Genomic DNA, 21,202 nt, shown 5'->3' with positions numbered 1-21,202 from the left:
GAGCGGATGTGGCGTAGATATTTTCCCGCGTTTTCATCTCTTGATTTTGGGTTAGGTCGTTTGCGGTGTGTCACGTGATCCTAGTGAAAGGGAGCTTAAGATAAATATGAAGCGATAAACCGGGTATCTAATGTAAGTGTCGACATTGCTGGGTTTAAACAGAGACAAACGATCATATAAACTCAGTGAGCCGGTTAGTATACACGGGGTTGTGAACACTGACTGTGAAGAGCGTCTAAAACTTGAAACACCCGCGGCACCGGCACTCCGCCGCGCACTCCGGTGGTACAAAACGAACACCCACTTCACCACGGTTCCAGGAAGTCAGTCAGGTTTTGTTGTATTGTTGCCACGGAACTCTTGCAGTGGGTTTTAAACTTACTACGCCTTATTTGTTACCTTCGAAACATATTTCTGTTTTTAATAATACACATATTTGCCTGTTCGGTAACCGGATACCAAGATGCCACCTAAAAAGCGCAACTCTGGGACGACACAGAGCAAAGAGCTGAAGAGTGCTGAAAGTGCCTCTCCAGACAAGAAGGAGAGTCCAAAATTAACGTTATCTGCTAAAAAGTAAGCGAGTTTGCCTAACGTTAATTCAGGTTTCCGTAGTGTGTGAGCAGTCAGCGAATTAAAATGTGTTCATACTGTTGCCTGATGTTTAGCTAACGTTAGTTTACTCTTCCAAGCTAGCTGAATGTGTCTAACCGTCAGGCTCACTTGCTAGCTTCTTCCAACTAGTCAGGCCTGTAACGTTAGTTAGAGCTAACACAGACTATAACTCTATAATTACAGATGTAAAATGAGATGTAACGCTGTTACAATATACAAATACACATGTGAGTCTGCTACAGTCAGGGAAGGTGTTGTCATCTGTGCACATGTCTGTGCAGCATGTTTTGATATCCTTAAACCAGTGATTCTCAAAGTGGGGCCCGGGGACCCCCATGGGTCCGTGAAATGTTAGATTCACTCATTTAATTTATTCAAATATCTTTCTAATACATTCATCTTGTGTTGTTCTTTCACATAAAAACAGACTACATCAAATTATTCCGAGAGACACAATATGCGTGGGGGTTATAATTTCTTTGTTTGTGTTCTCCATGATATTGATTTATGGCCTTCCTCCTTTAGACACCGAGACAAGGATGCTGAGTTTGTGACCTTGTGTAAGAGCCTTCATGTGACAGACCTGGTGTGTGACCGTGCCTGGACGCTGTGGAAAACTGTTCAAGATTCCATGAATGAAATAGCTGTATGTATTTATATATAGATACTGTATACTGTTATACTGAATAAATTGACCACTATGGCATTCACACTGCAAGCATTAAAAAGAACATGCCCTTTGGCCTTCACAACCAAAACCCTCTCCATGTTGGTGTTGCTTCTTGGAAAGCTTTCTAAAATTTGCCTTAAAATATCTTCAAATCAAATGTAAGTTCATTATCCATAGTAATTGTACAGTAGACTACTGTATGTTGTTTTTGCCTTTTGAAATAGTAGCTGAATACAGAATCAGAAATTTACTTGCATGCAGTATATATTTCAAAGAAATTCGGTAGATAAAGAACTACTCAATTACATTTCTTTCAAAAAGTTACCTTTCCACCCCTGTTGAAAGGAGAGCAGATGAGAATGAACTGCACATAATAAGTGGGAGACACGTGTCTCATATACACTGTCACAAGTGTTATGTGACAAGTGTTATCGAGATTAAATGTAAAATTTGAGATTAACCTGTTTTGCTGTAGCTAACAAGTCAGTTCATACTAATCTGCAGTACACTTTCCTAATGCCATTTCAGTTTCTAAATCTCTGTTAAATGGAATCTATAACAAAGTGTACGGTGTGGTTTGATGATATACAATTATAACATACAAGGTGGTATGGCTTTGTTCTAACAGATGTATTGGATTTATGCTTTAATAATCCTGATAATATTAATGTTCCCCACTAGGGTATCAGTGATTACATTTTTTTTGCATGTTTTATAGTTAAATTGAAAACATTGTTTTTCATTTCATTTCAGGACAGTGAAAAAAGGGTGTGGGGGGCTTGTCTGTTTGTCTCGGGGGCAGACATGGATGTCGCCTGTTTCACCTTAACTCAGGTTCTGAAAGCAGTCAGTCTAAAGTAAGTACTTACTCTGCATGATGCATGTTATTACATTCTGTAAAAGGATAACACACAGTTGCTTTTTGCACCGTAGTCCAAAAACAAGGTGGTACCAAACTGAAACTTAAAATCTGAACCCTTTACAATTTTATCCTTATTTGTATTCAAATTCATGCAATTTCTATTTTGTCTCTCACACAAATTAATCCGTTTTTGTAGTGTAACGCAGTTTGTGGATCTGGTGAGGAAGTTAGATGTAAACCTGGATACCATAAGTACAAAGGTGAATTCAGCGCTGACACGACTGGAGAAGAAGTATAACGTGACGCTGGCTCTCTACCAGCGGTTTGAGAAGTGAGTGAACACATCAATACAGTACAGGTGCTTGATTCATAATGAACTGTTTGGTCAAAATTGTAATTGAAATTAACGTTTGTTTTGTTTCAGAACATGCAAAAAAATCTTTGCTATGGTTTCTGATGACCAGTAAGTTGGATACTTCTTTACCACATGTGTGAAATGAACTATTCGCTCTCCTTTTTTAGTATCTTTATAGTCTTGTGTTTGATAATTGAGGGCTTGTTATAAAATATGTGATGCAGGTTTATGATTAATGGTTCAGTGTCTCTTTTCCAAGGGAGAGGGAGACGATGCGGAGCTGCTGGACAATGTTTCTTTTGGCCAAAGGTAGGTTAGGCCTTTAACACATTGACAACAACAAAAACAAGTAGGATCAAGCTGTTAATACACTGATGGAATAGTTTTCATGTTGCTTCATCTTCTTCTTACCATCCTTCCTTCCTTTTTCGTGCCCAGCTGTAGAGCTCGAATTAATTGATGAAAATGCTTCTCCTCACGGTTACAGTTCTGTTGTTTCTAGTCGGCCGTGGTAGTATTACGACGCTGCTTCTCATGTGCTGCATCTCCGCTGTTTGCAGGAAGGGCCTTGCAGATGGAGGATGACCTGGTCATATCATTCCAGTTGCTGCTTTGTACACTGGAGTCATTCATCAAGCGCTGCCCTCCAGACCTTCTGCAGCCTCTTTACAGTAAGCTTCAGTGTCATTTACTACAACCTCTGTCTTTGTTTCATTAACCTTTCTGACATCTCATAGTACAACCAGGTCAGAAAAGTTAAACAAATGTACCGGTATTTAAAAAACAACACACAATTTCTTTTTTTGAGTCGGGATGTAAACATGATTGAATTTTTTTTCTCCTGTAGACCTAATGTGATTTTAAGTTGTTTTTTTGCTTAAAAGTATGTATAGTGTATATAGTGTCATAAAAGGGTTTATTGTTTATGACCAGATATGTTTTAAAGCCCTTAATGTTTTTCTTTCAGAATCAGCTATCAGCAAAGTTCAGAGCCCTCCAACACGAACATCACGCCGCAACCAGAGCAAAGCCAAATTCCGACCTCCGGAGCCGGAGGTGGATTTGCAGCTTCTCAAAACCTTGTGCGAAGAGAATGAATGCAATGCAGAAGAGGTCTGAGCCCCCCTCTTTGTATAGTTCTTACAGTTATAATACATTCATTTATTTGCCCTCGGTTCTGTGTAATTGGCCTCATTTGCCCCTTTTATGCCAATGTATTTGCAGGTGAAGAATGTATACCAGACCAGTTTCTCCACTTTCCTGGACTCGCTGGATTTTTCGAGATCTTCAGATTTTCCTCAGGTAGGGGGGGTGGGTGACACCAGCTTTACTGTTTGGTTTCACTATCTGCTCTTCACTTACTGTTTCCATTAGTTATTTTGTCCTGCTTGCTGTTGGCATTGTTGAACATTTAAAGGGATACGCCACCTTTTGTTGAAATAGGGCTTATCACGGTCTCCCCCAGCTGTACATAGGTGGGCCAACGCATTTTTTGTGCATGCATCGTTTTAGTCCGGTGCAACACCAGCAGCACTGCCGCTAGTTAGCTTAGCGTAGTGAATGGAATCCTATGTTGCAGTTTAGCATGTTGTGAGTAAAAGTGAGCCAACAAAAGACAAAAAAACAACCTAATTACTTGCACTGAGACAAAAAATGCGTTGGCCCACCTATCTACAGCCAGGGTAGACTGTGATAAGCCCTATTTCAACAAACGGTGGCGTATTCCTTTAAGTATCTGACAGCTGTTGATTGTTCTCTGTGGTGCTTATACATGTTTGGTTTTTGCATACATGGTGTCAGGAAAATGTGTACTCAAGCATGGGATCATTTTGTAGTGTTTAAGGGTAGTATATTGCAGAGGCAGGTATGAAAACAAAGGAGACAGGATGCTACTGTTTGCCGACCCCAACACACTCCTTCAAGAAGGATACAATACCTTTTTTACGGTTACATTACCCCAGTAACAGACAGGTGGTGCACATTATATACGTACATACAGTACGTGTCTTATGTAAATAATTATCATTTTATTGATCTGACCTATGAGGGGCCTGGGTAAATTGGAACAAAAACCTGTTACGTTTTCAGTGAGATTTTGGGCCAAATTATTTTACAGCACATCTATGAATTATGAAGGGAGGCTCTTAACTATGAGTAACCTCGGTCTCTAATTTTCACCACAGGCGAATGACCTCAACCAACAATATGAAGAGCACTACCTCAAGAGTAGAGACATCGATGGACGGCTGTTTTTTGATGGAGATGAGACAGTTCTTCTGCCTAAAGTCGAAATGTAATTTCTTCTTTTTTGCACTACTCAGTGTTTTGACGTTGGTCTGGTTAATCTATTAAAAGAATTTATAGAAAAGTGTTTAATAATCTGCTGCTGTTTTCAGATCACAGGTGGAGAGAACGCCAAAAAAGAACTTGCCAGATGAAGAGGTACTCATCCCTCCCCAGACTCCAATCAGGTGAACACTTAGCAGTCACACACACACACCTGTTGATTTTATCAATCATTGTTTACAATCATTAACATTTTTACAGTTTCACCTGAGAGTCTCTATACACTGTATGCTGCTCAGCTGCCAACTGGTGCATTTTAAACTTGCTGAAAGTGAATAATCAGAGTCGAAAGACTGTTTATGGTGAAAACCTGATCTTTTCTGCTTTTAATCCATCCAAAATGTACAGAAATTGACAGTAAAAACTATAAGATGTACTAAATTAGTAACTAACAAAGTGATTTAATACACTGGCCTTTATTGCGCTGTTTTTTTCTTTGTGTATCCTAATAGTCACAGTTGGTGTGGAAAGGTAAAGATAAACCAAGAGTTTAATAATTGTTTCCAAATATTAAAGTATACCATGATATCTATAAAGATATTATAAAATGCTTAAAAGCAAAGTTAATATTTATTGAATGTGTATATGTATCCACAATTGGGATACCAAACATTTGAGATTGTTCTGGGATTTCTTGCACAGTATGTATATTATCGGGCATAATCCACTGAGTTTATGTCTGATGTCAGATTTTTTTGTTTTGTCTCATCAGAGCTGCCATGACCTCCATCCAGCAGTTGAGGGGTGATCTCACCTCCAGTGGGGATCAGCCATCTACTAACCTGGCTACGTATTTCAAAGTGGGTCTCTAGAAGTGTTGCCACGGATTTAAAATGCCCCTTGAAATGGCATCTTACTAACTTAATTTGACTTTCTGTGTTTTCTCTTTCCTGTCATCAGAATTGCACCGTGGACCCAACGCAGGCTGTGCTGAAGCGGTTGGAGACACTCGGACAGGCGTTCAGCCAAAGGTTTGGTCAGGCAGTCGGCCCGCGCTGTGTAGTACTTGGTTGGCAGGTATGAATTAACACTTAGCAAGACAATGAGCAACAAAGGCAATACTTACTATGCTCAAATGATTTCATGTCTGACTTGATTTCTTTTGTCTTTCAGAGATTTAAACTTGGTGTCAGACTGTATTATAAAGTCATGGAGGCAATGCTGAAATCGGTACTTGACTTGTTTGATGTTATCTATTAATTTTTTGAACTGTTTTATTCAATGATTGTGTATTTTTATTGTATATTTGTTTAGAAGTTCAAGTTATTTGAAATGTTGCCATTCAAGGGTTTACCCGCAAAAATGTATCTCAGAAAACCACAATTGATAAATCGACTGCATATTAAAATGATCCAAAATATTTCACGTTTTTTTTTAGAGCAAAAGAAAAATGTCTGAAATAACCCATTTATGTTGTTTTCCCTCCCCATTTTGTAGGAAGAGAAGCGACTGTCTGTACAAAATTTCAGGTATGCGTTTAAGTAATCCCAATCATAAAGCTAGTCAATTGTGGTGTGTATTCACTTGTGCATGTATGCTTTTTGTTGTTTTACATGTAAGTGAAGCGTTATTTTCCTTGAGCTAAGTCATATGATTTCCATTCCAGTAAACTCCTCAATGACTCCACATTCCACACATCACTGCTGGCCTGTGCTTTGGAGGTGGTGATGGCAACATATGGAGGTGTGTCCCGTAATTTTCGTACAAGTTAATAACCGATGCAGTCACCTACTAACTCTGAAGTAACTGTGTTGTATCTTTACAATTATTAATGATGCAGGTAAATGTTTACATGTCCTGTAGATGTGTGACGAGTTGTAATAATGTTGTTTGCTCTTCATGGTTAGAGAGCAGTTTTAAAACTGGGGGATACAACCATGGTGGTGGTGGTGGTGGTGATCCAGTTGAAACGGACGTGTGTTTCCCCTGGATATTGGATGTGGTCAACCTGGCTGCTTTTGACTTCTACAAAGTCATTGAGAGTTTCATTAAGGCCGAGCCCACTCTGAGCAAAGATATCGTCAAACATCTGGAGACCTGCGAGAACCTCATCATGGAGAGGATTGCATGGAGGACGGTCAGTTTTATCTCTCATCACTACTACAGTATCGTTATAATAATGTCACGGCATGTAAATGAGATTTATGCATGCACAACATAAAGACACAGACACTGTATACTGTATACACAGTTTTCATACACAACATTTTTTAAATACATTATTACTACAGTTTAAGAATAATGTAAATGACATATGATAAACATACTACTACATAATGTTTGATCAGCAATTTTTGTAAAATTAGGCAGGCTTCACACAAATTCTACATTCACTACATATTAAAAATGTCATTGCATATCAATATTTCACAAATACATTCAGTTTGTACTGACAAAGTATACTGGACAAAATAACTAAGATGACAGTGTGCTTCTTAGCATGGCACTGACCCCAGACTGCTCCAGAGGTGTGGCGAACACACAAAACCTGTTCAACATTGCAATTTCTGCCATAAATACAGATAACATAGTTAACACAAGCAGAGTTATCTTCAGTTTACTTTTTAAAGAAGTGCACACAGTATGGGTAACAGGATACTGTATATGAATAGACAAACTCCTGTTCAACTGTATGAATCCGTTCAATAAAAATAGTTTAGTGATGAAGAAATGATCCGTGTCACTGGCTGCCACTGCCTCCACCACAGGGCGCCTCCCTGTTCACCAGGCTGTTGGAGAAATAGTAGATGAATGGGTTTAGGCAGCAATTGAGGCTTGCTAGTGATAGCACCACGGGGTGCACAGCCTTGGTCAACTTGGCCAGGCCACAATGGGGCAGCAGACCCACGTGTGTGAGGGTGTATCCCAGGAGGTTGATGTGATAGGGGACGAAACACAGCAGGAAGATGCCTAGCACCCAGTAAATAACAGTGAGAGCGTGGCGACGGCTGCGGCGCTGACTGCGGGCGCGGTGTCTCGGCTGGCGAAGCACACTCAGCACTCTGCAGTAGCTGCAGAGAAGTAGCACAGTGGGCAGCAGAAATGACCCTAGGACTAAGCCAAGAGATACCAGGATGATGGTGCGGTGGCTTGGCGAGGACGGGTCCAGCAGACAGGGCTGGTGTTGGTCAGCTGCTGCAGAGCGCAGCAGAGGCAGACTCACACTGAGCCCGAGCACCAGGCACCAGATCCCCCCATTAACCAGCTGTGCAACACGCAGCCTGCGGAGTGTTGAAACCAGCGGATGCACTACAGCAAAGTAGCGGTCCAAAGCAATGCACACCAGGAAGAAGATGCCCCCATACAGGCTGATGTATTTAAGGGTGAAAATGAGGTGGCAATATGCCACCCCAGCAGTCCAACTGGATTGGTATCCTGTCTTGGAGGACAAGGCTCTGGCCTTTTGGTGGTAGTAGTAGATTCTCAGGGGCAGAGAGATTACAAAAAACAAGTCGGCAGCTGACAGGCTGGCCATGTAAATGGCTGTGCTGTTCATGGTGCAGGGAGATAGACACAGTCTGCGCAGAGCCAGGCTGTTGGTGGCCAACCCCAGCAGGAAGATGACACCATAGGACACTTGATAGAAGGTGAAGCGGTAGCTCGTGTCAACGGTGCAATTAGTCAGAGGTGAAAATGGCTTGGCTGGTATATCAGTCGTATTCCACAGCTCCATGTCCAAAAAGGATTTGCTGCTCCAACACTTTAAATTACTAATTTTCTGATATCTGGAGGGAATTGGGTTGGTTGAAGTGAACATAAGATGGGAGGAAGGAACAGTTGCTTCTGCTGGAGTTAAACCTGTGGCAAGTAAAAACTTAATAAACTCAAAATGTCTGCTGTTTTATGTAATGTAAATTTGCTGAGATGACATGAATACACTGCCACGGCTAACATAACTGAATTTATATATGATATGCAGGACGATAGTCAATCTGTCAATAAAGTTTTAACTGCAACTTCCTGCTCTCATAAAACAAGCAAACATTTGGCTTCATTACAGGCAGAGTGGGGGGAAAAAGAATTACCTCACAATGTTATCTGTTGTCCTGGAGTAAATTCACATTAAGTGCAGCTCATGAAGTTAATCTTTCTTTGAGATTGTAAGAGGTGTGGATTTTACTGGTCATTTTAAATATGTAGTTTGTAGGGCATAAAAAAAATATCCAGTTAAGCCTTTTTTCAGTCATTAAGAAAGGTCAAATTATAAGCACTTTTAACTAATGCGTTTTTCATACGTTTGGCATATGTCATCATGATTTTTGGGACTTTTCTTCTGTTATTTTACATCTTTTTTCTTTTTTGTGACCAGTTCACCAGGAATTGAGGCTGTTAAACATGTCCAAACACTCCAATCACAAAAAGACACACAATTTTGAGTTGAAACAATACCACTGTCTAAGGTATTACAAGAGAGCTCCCATTTTTATTTTAACACTAATGGTATTATGATACTTTGCCTTTGAGCATTCATTTCAAAAATACAATTGTGAGATTAGTTTGAGTACAGGCACATCGGGTGATCATCACTATACTATCACTTTCAGTCAAATTTTGAGTAGTCTCTCAATTAACCTTTTAAGTTTGTTGTTTTAAGTTTTTTAATTCCCAGTGACAATATTTAGACAGATGTCTAATATAAGACATTTTTCTATGACATGATAATGCATTTAAAACTTTTTTTCTTCAAACCCTTTTATTTTTTGCACCTGACATAATTTTAGTTGTCTGCTTTGGTGATCTGATAATAACTCTGTATTATCATTCAGTTACCACCAATACTAAGTGTCTGATGAGTAGCAAACTGTTGATCTTGATGCGATCTTTAAGAGTTGCAAGTCATGTAGCAGATTTGTGTCGGGATCACAATAATTATGTTGCCTTAATTTGGTTCCCTACATGTAAAAGCCCCGAACATTCTCAAATATTGCATACAAACAATATTATTCCTAATCTTTGTCTTCAGTATCTTTGTGGACTTTAAAATGTTAAGTTTCCATCACACCTTGATAAGTTGTTACAGTTAATTGCTGTCTTCATTTTATGAAAATCCATTTATATACTGTACATATAAAACTCAAGCTAAGAACAACTGAGAAGAATGTTGAAACTTCATCACTCACCAGTATCAGGATCTCAACAATTCAGTGATGGTGTGATAAAGTATTCTTCCAGACAGCTGGTGTTCAGCAGCAGGGTAACTTCTTATGATGCTCATGCTAATGATCAGAGCCGTTTACGCCCACACTCACACACAGGTCAGGATCTCCCTCTCATCTGCTCTCTCCCCCTCTCTCTCCCCTCTCCTAAGCACACTTCTTATGGTTTTTTCTTACTACCCATTTCTTAGCTCATTTAGTAAAACTATTTAATGAGCTTTAGAAGTACTGATCAATAGGTTGGCTTAAGGATAGACTTGTTATCTGGTCTTAACCAACTAGTTTTGTCAATCGACTGAATTTTGTGATTAGCTTTAAAATTAAGAACATATCGTTTCATTACCTTTATGGGGGTGGGAGTCCTGTTTATGACTGCTTGTTAAAAACCTGCACAAGTGATTGGAGTCAATCATCAACTATACAGATAGAGGAATAGCAATAATTCACTGAAACTATACAGCAGTGTATCTGTCAGTGTGTCAGCTTGGGACCGGCGCTCTAAGGGAACAAGTGAGTGTAGATCTCAGTCCATGGCTATTATCCAAATGAAATCAAAAACTTCAGGACAGGTCCTTATGATTGATTAAAATGTATGTTGTGTCAAAATGTGATCTTTTGCACTTGTGAAAAGAAGTAATTCATCTAGTATTTACATCAGATTTTCACCAACAACCTGGCATGTCATTAAAGCAGAATTGAGTGCCTGTTTGAATAATTTGGAGAACAGTAGGCTAATATGGCACACATTACGACTTAGCTACATACCACTTGGCCCTTGTGAGACAAATTTTGAATTAGATAGAAATATAAATAACATGAAGGACACATGCCTTGATTGAGAAATAACTCCTTAAGATTTATTCACTTTAAAAAAATAAGTCTTACCTTCATGTTATGATTATCAATACAAAGGAAAATTAGATGTTTTGTTTTACTGTTTAATCTTAGCACATACTCAATTAACAATATTATTATTTTCTATTATTTAAATATTCTTATATGCAAGCCTATTTGTATGACATGGTTTAGTGTGGCTTAGGAAAAATAAGATTTAAGCAATTGCTAATTGTTTTCTAAGTGTTTTTAAAGTTTAAATTCTGGATTATTCACCGGCTCTGTCTCAGGGTTGCAGCAACCACCACTGTGCTCTTTTTTTGAATTTTTTTTTTTTTTAAACCTGCTTCTCCCTCAAGAGGCTTGTTGTCGCTCGCCTGTTTATGTTTCACAATCCAGTTCAGTGTTGGTGATGAGTCTACCCTTGTCAGTACAGAGCCTCAGGGGTCTCAACAGGAATCCAATAGCACTCGGTCTTGCAGCAGGCAGCTTTTAGAAGAATGAACAAAATTCAAGCTGCAGCATATTCTATTTACACTGTGAACTGTGTTTTAACTTCTCCCATTAGTCCATAGGAAACAGACACGTGGTCACTATGACTTAGATCTTTTTAAATTATTCTCATTAAAAGTCAAATTCTAGTCTGAATTTCTTTTGTTTTTGATCATCATAAAAAAAGTTCTACAGACATGACCACTTATTTAGATGAGGCCATTGGCATTGTTAGTCTAGTGTTGGCTGGCGCAATGCATCGGTCAAATATTGACGACACCTGTAATCTACTTTTTGAAATTGTATTGACTCACTGTGCAGTCATGGCACTGGCCAATCAACCACAGTACATGTAGCTGGGTTGTTACTACCTGTATGAGTAATCAGTCTAGACAAATGATTTGGCAGCACCCATAGAGAGTTGCATGTGAATGACTGATACCCTGTTAATGTCAAATATTTCACAACACCCCACTCTATCAAACAAGTATTTTAAAAAAACAACTCGAAAACCTTTCAGTTAATACTTCTTTTATTCACTTTCTGTGTGTGTGTGTGTATATATATATATATATATATATATATATATATATATATATATATATATATATATATATATATATATAATATGGGTAGTAAAAGCTGTTATAGAACATGCTGCTCTATAAAGTGGCCACAACTGTACAGTACATAAAAGAGTAATACTGGTTCAGCATTGCCAAAGCAGAATTATCTTAAAGGAGAATTTGCTCTGAGGAATAAGACCACAGTTACAATGTCTTATTTGCAAAAGCTGATACTTCGGCAGCACCATCTCAACTAGTACACATTATAAACTCATAACTCCTAAGAATGAAGAATTTTCTAACAATGTGTGTTGTGAATTGGCAGCCTGATGAAAGGTCTTTATGCTGCAACACACTTTCAAATGTTTCCTGTTGGACTTGTTCCACTCTTTTATTGACTAATTTGGGTGTCCTAGTCTAAAGTCTCTGTTTTGTCCAGTAGAGGAAAGAGTGACTCCTTAGTAACCATTGTGTTTGTTATTATGATCTTCAATGCCACTCCACTTCCACATACGTCCTCAGATACAAATCAAGCTTCACCAGCAATCACTGAATTATTAATCATGTCCCATAATAGAATTGTCATTAGATTGTAGACTCACTGTCAAACACTTTGGAATTCTGAGTCCGTGGGGTCAGGCTTTTGTGTGTTGTATTTGGACTGCTTTGTGTGCTATCCATCTGTAGTCTGTCAAACAGCTTGGCACCGTAGTGCCATACTGTGGACTTGCGTTTCATGGAGCTCTTAATGGTCTCTGAAGTGAAATAGTATATGACTGGATCAAAACAGCAGTTGGTCACTGCTATGCACAGACTAATGGGGTAGATGGTTCTGACCACGTATTCCGCTTTACACCCCTTTATGATATTGGAGCGGACCAGGGCATAGAAGATGAGATTAACATTGTAGGGGATGAAACAGAAGCAGAAGATGAGCAAATGCACTGTGATCATCCTCAAGATTTTTGCCTTGTTGAGGTTCCCTCCGTGGCTGATGTTTTGGGGTTTCCTCAGTGTCCGTAGCACCATGATGGAGCAGAAGACATTGAGCATCAATGGGATGATGAAGCCCACAGTCTCAATAAACACCACCACCTTGGACAGCTCAGCCTTCCACTGTTTGTTGGAGTAGTTTTCAAAGCAGAAGTTTGAGGTGGATTTCGCATTTATGGGTGAGGTGGTGTCCAAAAGGAACCCAGTGGGTATACTTCCAGAAAGAACCATCACCCACACTGCACAGCAGGCCAGTTTGGCATTTCTCTTAGTACGAATCGTTTGGGACCGGAATGGGTACACAATGGCCAGGAAACGGTCAACACTGATACAGGTGAGGAAGAGGATGCTGCTGTACATGTTGGTGTAGAACAGGGCCACAGAGATCTTGCAGAGCACGCTTCCAAATACCCATTCACGTTTAATAAAGTAAACGATCCGAAAAGGCAGGGTCAGGACAAAGAGAGAGTCTGAAACTATAAGGTTTATCATGTATGTCGTGGTCTCATTCCGCAGCTTCAGTGTACAGCCAAAAATGTATAGAGCCACCATGTTGAAGACAAGTCCAAATAAAAACACCAGGCTGAAAACCCAGCTATACAAAGGGTACTTGAAGTTGTCACTCTTGTTGCAATTCATGTCATTTTGAGTGACGTTATATTCTTGTGTGCTGCTGTCATTCATTTTTAAACCAGGTTGATAAGTTTGTAACATCTACGGAGTAAAAAAATGTTCTCTTAAATCGTGTCCTACAAATCCATTTAGTTAATCCCACCATGCGCAACAGGCAGCGAAAATGTATGTTTCATTTGTGCAGAAAAAATGAATTGAAATACTGAAGAATGCTCAGTTTGTGTGTTTTTTTTTATGAAATACTGGAAAGTATGCAGTAACTCCACAAAATACCTGTATTAGTATCCAAAGTCCGTCTTTATGTGCGTGAAAGCTGTCCTGCACATCCAATAATCCTCATTTAAGTCAGGTTTTCAGTTGTTTCCAGTTGTCTTTCACAGTTGAAATGTTTATCCCTTTGAGAGAAGAGTCATGTGCCTCCCCTCATCTCTGAACAGACGAGTGGTTCTTTCCTTCGCTTGTTTCCTGTCTGTTCCTGCAACAGCTCTGGGGGTGGGGGGCATGGTGATTGTTACTTGTATGCTCCAGAGGTTTTGCTCTGCCCCTACCTGATCGTAAATCAAAAACCTTGTAGCAGCCTGCAAGTCAGGCTCCAACACAAAGAAAACTCCCTGAACTGTTGAAACACAGAGGGAGGAGCCTCCACCGGGCCAAAGTCCTCCCATCGCTGCTTGGTTTTAGCTCTTATTTTTTTTATAATTTGAACGATTGGACTTTAGTCTGAAATTGGTGTGGTCCATACTTTTATTTTAAATTTAAAACAAGTAAGGGTTGGATCCACTTGACTGCTACAGGTGTGTTTAGATCAACCTCCCATCCCTTTAGAGACCCTAAGCTAAACAATGAATCTAAACAGAACTTTTACTATACCTAATAAAACGTTGCAGTATTGGCATCCATGTCACTGAATGCTGTTGAAATCAAATAACTTGTACTTTTGAAATTTGTCTGTGGCGTCAGCTGGGCTTGGCGTGTGTGACACGGAGAATGTACTAATAGCAAGTACAAACCTGCAGTCACTATGTAAATCCATGAGTAGTGACTCACACCCACTTCCCTGTATGATCTCATTGCAGATTTTTGTCTGATCTACATACTGATATTCCCATGTGTGCGTGTGTGTGTGTGATTTGGTTTCAGATTGAGGGGATTTCTGTGACTATCACCAAAATCTGATAGGAACTATATGCAGTGTCCTCTGGTCAACATAAAATGAGGAACAAATATATTTTCAGCCCATCTATCTAATGAAGCGAAACTTATCAGTTTGTATATGTGTGTCCGTGTTTGGGGGGAAGGTAATTTGCACGTCACACGCAGATGCCACATGCAGAACGCTTTACAACATCGTAAGTGGGGGGGGTGTTTCCACCTTTGACTCTTTCCTGCTCTCAATGTTGGCTACATGATTGCTGGATAATGGCTAGACACTATATAGTATTAAATTGCTGTGAGCTGTAACCTATATTCACCACTTCTAAACAGAGGAAGAACATAACTTAATCTCAGAGATTATTCCTTCACAGCATTGTGCAATGCGAGAAAATCTCAGAGCTGAACTGGGCATACACAGCAGTTTTCATCAGACTCAACCTGGGTCGGGTTATTTAAGTCTACTGCTAACTTACAACACCAAAATACCCTCGCGAATCAATCAAATCCCCTACTTCACAATTTACCATCAAGCCACTAAATCTGTATGGAAATTAACACCTCTGATCATACGACACGAGACAAAGTCTCTCTCTCTCTCTCTCTCTCTCTCTCTCTCTCTCTCTCTCTCTCTCTCTCTCTCTCTCTCTCTCTCTGGGCACACACTCTGGTCCGGTTCTGCTGATATGTGCTGATTAGCTCTCATAATTGGCCAGGTGGGTAGCGCACTGCCATGAGGCAAATGTCTGATTACTCCACATTTTCATTGTGATATTTTGTGATTACATTCTGAATCTGCACAGTTCTCTGTCAGGTAAATATAGTAGACAATGTCTTCCTCTGATGTAGACGTAGCCTACACTGTAAGTCAGTAGTAGGCTATACAGTGGAGTTGCATATGGTTTGGGGTCCTTCTGTTAGTCATTTTGGGTTACAATTTGGTTTTGATGAATTCTGCAAGCAGCAATACCACAGGCCAAGCAATCGCCCCGTTCCAAACAGGCACATTTTCAACGGGCACTGTACTAGTAGTTATAATTTGACAGTTGCCTTTTTGCAAAGGAAATCAAGATTAACTTTATTGTCACACATCGTGGGAAATTTGTCTTGGGCACTTAATTCATGCTGCAGCCATAGTACAAACAAATACAGACAGCATGTACATACAACAGATACTGTACAATACCATACAGCAGACCTCAAAATAAAGAAATTAAAAAAGAGAGATCACAAGTACAACAATAACAAATCTCCATCGTCTTACATGCCTGGGATAATACACTGGGATAAATTAGTTTTTCAAACGGTTAAGTCTGCAGCGAGGAACTCTAAGCCACCTACCGGATGACAGCAGCTCGTATTCTGCGTACAGAACGTGAGACGTGTCACTAACAATTCTATTTGCTTGTCGCTAAGAAGCCTGTTCATAATTCTTTGCATGGATAAGTGCTCTTTAACACCAGTGATCTCCCTGTGCAGTTGAAAACTGGTTGCCAAACCAAGCTGTAATACCGTACCTGACCAGGCTCTCCTCACATGGAGGATGTGTGATTGTACTTATAAATGTTTATAATCAATGCTGCATTTGTTCCTCCAGGGAAAACCAAACTAGCAGGCTCTTCATTAAGTTATTGAGATATATATGGATATAGGCACAATTAATAAATTACATCATTTGTGATTTAATAAGGTACGCTGCAGTGCAAAACAAACACAGTAGGTGCCCTAATAACATCCTCTTTCTCCTTGTTCTTGATTCTTGTTTCTCCTGTGTTTTTTGTGTGTCAATAAAACTGCAGTGCAGAGGTTACATTATCTAATAAACATTTAGTAGTAACTCCAGTGATAGTGTTGTGATTATTTATCATATAAAATGCAATTCAGAGTAGCACCAGATTTCACTTACAAACTCAGAAGTAATATAAATTATGCTATTCATATTTGAAAAGCTTTGAAGTATTGATTGGCTAATCAGGTGTTGGTAAGAGTGTAATTGTCATCAGTAAAAGTTGAATTTGGGTTGTATTCTTCCAGCCATGGCTTTTGGAAGGTTTCCCCCCTGTCTAGATTTTATTTCTTGAATTGAATTCCAGTAAAAGGCGTGTAGTCATTCTCTTCATGATTTGGATGCACTGGGTGTTTGCTTAAATGTAAATAATCCTGTTTGTGTCTCCGCAGGACTCCCCACTGTTTGAGCTGCTGACACAGGAGCATGAGGGCGGAGCAGCAGAGCAGGTGGAGACCCCAGCCAGTTTCAGCCAACCACTGCAGCACAACCACACCGCAGCTGACCTGTGAGTCCGACATCCCACAATCCATTTGTCGGTCTTTCAGTTGCTGGTACGCAGCAGCTAAGAGACCTTAGACCCTAAAACCTTTTTACCTGTTGTGAAACCACTGAGTCATAAGTAAGAGAGCTCATCACTTTGATGAAATCATAGTTAAATATCATGGTATTAAAATTATTTCTGTAACCTTAAACCTGTTCTTCTATCTGATTCTCAACCCCTTTTTAATTATTAGTGATTTGTGGTTTTCATTTAATGGAATTGTTTTCAGCTTCAGGAATAGCTCACTGAGATAAGCTACTGACTCAGCAGTCTGAGGTTGAAGGATCAAATCCCACCCCTAGTTGCTCCAGAGGTGTGCGACCTCTGACATATATAGGAATTGTAAGTCGTTTTGAATAAAAGCGTCAGCTAAATGACATGTAATGTAATGTTTTTTAAAGTGCTCATATTATGCTTTTTGGCTTTTTCCCTTCCTTTATTGTGTTATATATCTTTTTTTGTGCACGTTATAGGTTTACAAAGTGAAAAAGCCCAAAGTCTACCCTAAAGGGACTTACCATCTCCAACAGAAAACACTGTTCACAAACTGCTCCAAACAGCTCTATTGTAGTCCAGTCTTTACTTGCGTGACAAACGTGCGTTACTTTGTAACACACGTTATAATGCTCGCCTATCTGCTAGCATGGCACGCCCTCATACTCTTCTGACTGGGTAGTAGTCCTTACCTAGGTACTACACATGTGTGACTCCCAACAAAGATGGAATACAAGTGTGATGCCTCACTCTGTAGCTAAAACGGAGAGCTCAACAAACAGGAAAAGAAAAGAAAAGAAAAGAGGAGCTGCAGCAATGTGCAGTACGAGAAAAATATGGTGTTTTTTGATAATTGCACCATTTAAGCCCAGTGGGTTTCTCCATTGTCCTTACAGATACCTGTCCCCCATGCGTCCAGGCCTTCGTGTCTTGCCTCCCGAGTCCCCGGCCACGCCCAGCTCTCAAGCTGCCTCTCAGCCTCCGGCCCAGCCTGCCGGCCAGACTCCACGTCACCCAAAGTCCAACTCTCTCAGCCTCTTCTATAAAAAATGTAAATGTTTACAGTGTGTTTTCCTCCAGACATACAAAACATTAGGTTTCTCTTGATAACTTTTATATACTAACAGATGTGTGGATAAACACTGCCAGCTCCACTTTGTAAATGGAAATGGTAATATTACAAACAAAACAAAAATCGTTAATCTCCATTTTTCGTCAGTGATGGATTTCCAATTTGACTTCATAATAAACTGGAAATTACTAAAATACAATAAAAAATGAGTTGATTACTACATCTGTATAAGCTTGCAGAGGGTATGAAAACAGTTTATTTTCATTTTGTTTTATTCAGTACACAGATCCTTCAGGTTTCTTTCTCCATGTCCAACCGTCTCTGTGGTTTCCTCTCACTGTAGTGTACCGCCTGGCCTACACTAGGCTGAAGATACTCTGCTCCTACCTGCTGTCCTCCCACCCTGAACTGGAGCCCATCATATGGACCCTGTTCCAGCACACTCTGCAGCACGAGCACGAGCTGATGAGAGACCGCCACCTCGACCAGGTAACCACTTGTTCTCTCGGTAGCTCTTTCATTAGGTTTTCTTATTTCGTTTTTAATCTGCTTCTCGTTGCTCTTGCAGTTGATGATGTCAGCCATGTATGCCATATGTAAAGTGAAGAGTGTTGATCTGCGCTTCAAGACCATTGTCACAGCATACAAGAACATGCCCAACACCAACCAGGAGGTGACACCTTTTAATGCTAATATCTCTATCACCCTTCAGGCTGTTTTTTTCTTTTCTTTTTTCTGTTGTAATCACACTTTATGGGAAATTAATTATGAACGTTGCATTTCTTTGTATCACTCTGTATGTTGCAGACCTTTAAGCATGTGTTGATCACTGAGGGCCACTATGACTCCATCATTGTCTTCTACAACCAAGTGTTCATGCAGAAGCTGAAAACCAACATCCTGCAGTATGCGTCTACTAGGGTGAGACACCTCCCCACGTAGAATTTACAGTTTGACTTTAATACAGGCACAATTAGATATACATGTGCACGGCTACTATACCCTCTCATTGTTACTGTTTTTGTTTTCATAGCCACCCACCCTCTCTCCAATCCCACAAATACCACGCAGCCCCTACAAGTTCCCCAATTCACCTCTACGAGTGCCTGGGAGCAACAACGTGTATATCTCCCCTCTGAAAAGCCCACGCATGTCCCCGGGTATCATGACTCCTCGCTCCAGGTGAGTTCTGCACGTTCATGGCAGATTGTTGTGTCGATTGTTGAAGTAGCACGACCCTTTACATTGTGCTCATTGTACTGTTTTTGTGTTTTCTGCCATTACAGAATGCTGGTATCAATCGGGGAATCTTTCGGGGTACGAGCCTCTTTGTTGCATATTAAAGGATAATCTGCCATTACAAAGATTTTTTTTTTTTTCACTCACTCTGTTGTTTCTGTTTTGTTTTCATCTGCAGCTATCCAATCGGTTCCAGAAGATCAACCAGATGGTCAACAGCAGTGATCGGTCCTTTAAGAGGACTCTGGATCTCGGCTCCACTCCAAAGCCTCTGAAGAGGTTACGGTTCGATGTGGACGGGCAAGATGAAGCTGATGGCAGGTTGGTCATAAATGGTCTTATATTTGCAATAGCATACTAGCACCCTGATTTATTATCTGTGTTCACTCAGTATTTGTCGCGGTATACATGCACATATTTCAATTAGGCTCACTTTATAAGTTTTCATTTACAGCAAATCTGGAGGAGATTCTACACTGATACAAAAGCTTGCAGAGATGAGTAAGTGAAAACTGCTTAATATATTAAATTCTGTTTTGTTTTTTTGGCTATTCCCAATTATTTTTCTTCGTGTATCCTTTCTGTCAATTGTATGGTTTGTGGATCTATGTTCTTGTAACATATTGATGTTTTGATTAATGTAGGCTCCACTCGGAGTCGCATGCAGGAGCAGAAGATGAAGGAAGACGCAGAATCAAGGAAGGAGTAACTCTAAAACCTACTGAACTGACCTGCACTGTTTATCACAACGTGAACACTACTTTTTTGTTCACACACAAAGTGAAACATAAGTTTCTCTGTACATGTAGTATTGGATTTTAGTTTGTATTTAACTTTGTCTTTGAGGAGTATTATGTGAATATAGAGGACTTTCTCCTCTTTTTTTGTTGATGCTTTGAGTGTTTTAACTGAATAATGATTGACACCATTGACTTTCATTTGAATTTTGACTTGTTTGAGATTAAGTATGTTTGGTTTTTAGAGTGATATTAATTCTTGGGTGTTATTAGAAATCTTTATTTTGACTCTCTCAGATGTTCTCAATTGTGTAGAGCGTTGTTGAGATAAATTGATGGCTTTCTTGTTAAATAATTGGTTAAAATCATGATCACTCTCCCCAAAAAAGATTCACTGTTGACTTTAGAGGAAAAATAATGTCTTTTCACATAGCAGTTTTACTTTTAAAGTCATATAGATTGCTTGGATAAGTTTAGTTGGTGCCATTAAGTGAAAAAATTATATATATATATATATATACACACACACACACACACACCTAAAGGATTATTAGGAACACCATACTAATACCATGTTTGACCCCCTTTCGCCTTCAGAACTGCCTTAATTCTTCGTGGCATTGATTCAACAAGGTGCTGGAAGCATTCTTTAGAAATGTTGGCCCATATTGATAGGACAGCATCTTGTAGTTGATGGAGATTTGTGGGATGCACATCGAGGGCACAAAGCTCCCGTTCCACCACATCCCAATGATGTTCTATTGGGTTGAGATCTGGTGACTGTGGGGGCCATTTTAGTACAGTGAACTCATTGTCATGTTCAAGAAACCAAATGATTCGAGCTTTGTGACATGGTGCATTATCCTGCTGGAAGTAGCCATCAGAGGATGGGTACATGGTGGTCATAAAGGGATGGGCATGGTCAGAAACAATGCTCAGGTAGGCTGTGGCATTTAAACAATGCTCAATTGGTACTAAGGGGCCTAAAGTGTGCCAAGAAAACATTCCCCACACCATTACACCCCCACCACCACCAGCCTGCACAGTGGTAACAAGGCATGACAGATCCATGTTCTCATTCTTTTTACGCAAAATTGTGACTCCACCATCTGCATGTCTCAACAGAAATTGAGACTCATCAGACCAGGCAACATTT

The 21,202-nt window shown here is 39.8% G+C and overlaps 3 protein-coding genes across 5 annotated transcripts; 1 reads left to right on the top strand and 2 right to left on the bottom strand.

Annotated features, from left to right (window-relative positions):
• The first annotated feature begins 45 nt into the window (after positions 1–45).
• Positions 46–20,590, top strand: rb1 (retinoblastoma 1). Of its 3 annotated transcripts, none has more exons than XM_039778563.1 (28): positions 46–323; positions 464–576; positions 1,141–1,261; positions 2,039–2,142; positions 2,344–2,478; positions 2,572–2,610; positions 2,762–2,811; positions 3,063–3,173; positions 3,470–3,615; positions 3,727–3,804; positions 4,686–4,795; positions 4,899–4,973; positions 5,561–5,648; positions 5,749–5,865; positions 5,962–6,018; positions 6,286–6,317; positions 6,455–6,531; positions 6,696–6,925; positions 16,853–16,968; positions 17,895–18,049; positions 18,414–18,559; positions 18,639–18,743; positions 18,878–18,991; positions 19,104–19,252; positions 19,357–19,387; positions 19,488–19,630; positions 19,764–19,810; positions 19,954–20,590. In XM_039778563.1, the coding sequence occupies exons 2-28, from the start codon at positions 464–466 to the stop codon at positions 20,016–20,018; spliced, it is 2,754 nt and encodes a 917-aa protein (XP_039634497.1). In that variant the 5' UTR covers positions 46–323; the 3' UTR covers positions 20,019–20,590. The 3 variants fall into 3 exon arrangements, with proteins under 3 accessions (XP_039634497.1, XP_039634496.1, XP_039634495.1); XM_039778562.1 differs by having other exon boundaries at positions 46–365; XM_039778561.1 differs by having other exon boundaries at positions 46–576; positions 19,954–20,589.
• On the bottom strand, positions 7,489–10,053 carry LOC120544661 (lysophosphatidic acid receptor 6-like). The gene is made up of 2 exons (XM_039778566.1): positions 9,969–10,053; positions 7,489–8,646 (listed from the first exon to the last, which is right to left on the bottom strand). Exon 2 carries the CDS (start codon positions 8,603–8,605, stop codon positions 7,529–7,531), a length of 1,077 nt encoding a protein of 358 aa, XP_039634500.1. The 5' UTR covers positions 8,606–8,646; positions 9,969–10,053; the 3' UTR covers positions 7,489–7,528.
• LOC120544660 (lysophosphatidic acid receptor 6-like) lies at positions 11,964–14,095 on the bottom strand. Its single transcript, XM_039778564.1, has one exon. The coding sequence runs from the start codon at positions 13,601–13,603 to the stop codon at positions 12,482–12,484; it is 1,122 nt and encodes a 373-aa protein (XP_039634498.1). The 5' UTR covers positions 13,604–14,095; the 3' UTR covers positions 11,964–12,481.
• Positions 20,591–21,202: the final 612 nt, after the last annotated feature.

Source organism: Perca fluviatilis, chromosome 16 (genome assembly GCF_010015445.1).
Source record: "Perca fluviatilis chromosome 16, GENO_Pfluv_1.0, whole genome shotgun sequence".
Classification (NCBI taxonomy): domain Eukaryota; kingdom Metazoa; phylum Chordata; class Actinopteri; order Perciformes; family Percidae; genus Perca; species Perca fluviatilis.
The sequence above is the reverse complement of the archived record's forward strand: the minus strand, read 5'-3'. Positions and strand labels throughout refer to the sequence as shown.

Bases quoted from the DNA above. Each gene is read 5' to 3' on its own strand.
- rb1 (XM_039778563.1), top strand. From the start codon at position 464: ATGCCACCTAAAAAGCGCAACTCTGGGACGACACAGAGCAAAGAGCTG. The intron at 2,479-2,571 runs GTGAGTGAACAC...GTTTTGTTTCAG, and splicing joins CTCTACCAGCGGTTTGAGAA to AACATGCAAAAAAATCTTTG. The intron at 19,388-19,487 runs GTACGAGCCTCT...TTTCATCTGCAG, and splicing joins CAATCGGGGAATCTTTCGGG to CTATCCAATCGGTTCCAGAA.
- LOC120544661 (XM_039778566.1), bottom strand. From the start codon at position 8,605: ATGTTCACTTCAACCAACCCAATTCCCTCCAGATATCAGAAAATTAGT.
- LOC120544660 (XM_039778564.1), bottom strand. From the start codon at position 13,603: ATGTTACAAACTTATCAACCTGGTTTAAAAATGAATGACAGCAGCACA.